Source organism: Terrapene carolina, unplaced genomic scaffold, assembly GCF_002925995.2.
Source record: "Terrapene carolina triunguis isolate 2854851 unplaced genomic scaffold, T_m_triunguis-2.0 Scaffold31925, whole genome shotgun sequence".
NCBI classification, from domain to species: Eukaryota; Metazoa; Chordata; order Testudines; family Emydidae; genus Terrapene; species Terrapene triunguis.
Genome location: NW_020696276.1, coordinates 665 through 2,371, shown reverse-complemented (window position 1 = coordinate 2,371; position 1,707 = coordinate 665). Strand labels below are relative to the sequence as shown.

The 1,707-nt window shown below is 69.0% G+C and overlaps 1 protein-coding gene across 1 annotated transcript in view; it reads right to left on the bottom strand.

The window, feature by feature from the left end:
- The window catches only part of LOC112124689 (interleukin-17 receptor E-like), a gene marked incomplete at its 5' end in the record, with an annotated part of 5,526 nt that extends 4,268 nt beyond the window's left edge, over window positions 1–1,258 (bottom strand). The window contains 2 exons of the mRNA XM_026663025.2: window positions 475–520; window positions 1,211–1,258. Of these exons, the coding sequence (XP_026518810.1) occupies window positions 475–520; window positions 1,211–1,258 (94 nt within the window). The remainder of the gene's footprint in view (window positions 1–474; window positions 521–1,210) is intronic.
- Window positions 1,259–1,707: the final 449 nt, after the last annotated feature.

Here is a 1,707-nt window from a genome sequence, read left to right as displayed (position 1 = left end):
GGGCTCAGCAGGGGGCGCTCTCCCCTGGCAGGCAGGGCTGGCCCCAGCATGGAGAAAGGGGGTGCTGTGCTGCAGGTGCCATTGTTCTCAGGAGAGAAGAACCCTCCCCCCCTTAGCCAGACCCCATGATGATGGGTAGCAGCCCCACCTCCTTGTGCTCAGGCCCTGGTGCTTTGTGTTGGGTGGGGATGGGAGCCCTGGCTCCCCTCCTGTCCACAGGAGGTGCTGTTCTGTGCGGTGCTGCCAGGCGGTAGCTCCCCCCCAGAGCAGGCTGCATCCTGGGGCCAGGGGAGCCATTGCTGCGCTCAGGGAGCTCCGAGGCGCGGGTGGCGCAGGGCACTGCGGGACCCGGCACAGCCAGGCTGCACAGAGGGAAGTTGTCAGTCTAGGGCTCAGCTGAGCTGCTGCTGCACGGCACTCCCTGTCCCCCCAACACCCAGCCGTCCCCACCGCAGGGAGGCAGGGCAGGCTCACCTGGCCGGTGCGGGCACTCCACGTGGCTGCTGTTGCCGTAGGAGAACTGGAGAGAAACAAGGAAAGTCACCAGAAAGGCCCTGCCCGGAGGGGGTGTTAGAGGGAGGCCAGGCTGGGGGTCAGCACTCGCCAGCGGGCCCCTCTGGCTGGGCACTGAGAGCAGAGGCTGCTCACGCTCCGCTGAAGGGCACGGCAGGGGAGGGTGCCCGGCACTTGTGCACTTCAGCCCTTTGCCGGCCCCAGCTCGCCAGCCTGTTCCGACGGACGTTGGGAGGGGCGGGGAAGGGGAAGGGGACTCAGGGGCCCATCAGCCCCTCTGGGTCGGCTCTGGGGCAGGGCCAAAGCCCTTCCTCTGTAAGGTGGCACCACAGGGGGGCAACAGCACGGGTCTGGGCTTCCGTTACCCACCGGGGGGCATCGGCCAGAGGCTGCCTGCCCTGTGTGAGACGAGAGCCCGGCTCTGCAGCCCCGGCCCGCTCTGCCCTGACAGCACGCGCCTGCCCGCCGCTTCCCGGCTGGCAACAGAGGGCAGGGGCCAGGGCTCGGGCTCTTCCCTGGGCAGGATCCCCTGGAAGGGGCCTAGGGCCTCTGGTGGGGGCGCCAGGAAGGGCAGGGTGGGTCGCGCTGGGGCTGGGTTCAGCGTGTGGCTCCGGGGAGCCACCCAGCCAGAGATCCCAGCGAAGCACCAGGAGTCCTGCCAGCGGGGGGCTCGGCCGGGGGGATGCGGGGGGCTCACCTTGAAGCAGAGCAGAGGATGCACATCCACCTTCTCCACGGTATAGGCCTAGACCAGAGCAGAGAGCGTGTCACAAACTGCAGCTGACCCTCACTACCGGGGCCCCCCTGGGGAACCCCCTTACCTCAGCTCCCCCACCTCCCTGGGGAGCTGGCCCACCTCTCCCACCTCCTGGGGGACCGCCAATACCTCAGCTCCCCCACCTCCTGGAGAACCCCCATACCTCAGCTCCCCCACCTCCCTTGGGGTGCACCTCCCCCACCCCATCCTGCCCCAGCTCCCAGAGGCCTGCAAACCATCTGCCCCCGGGCCAGCCCTGGGAGAGCAGGTCAGGTTGCAGACCGGTGCTGCAGAAGCAGTTGGATGGGGAGAGGCAGTTGCTGCAGCAGAGGGGCCTGGGGGGCCCTCGTCACCTGCCTCAGCCCCTTCCGTTGGGCCGGGGGCAGTCAGCCCAGGCCAAGCCCTGCCCCTCATGCGACATGGGGAGCCTGCCCACC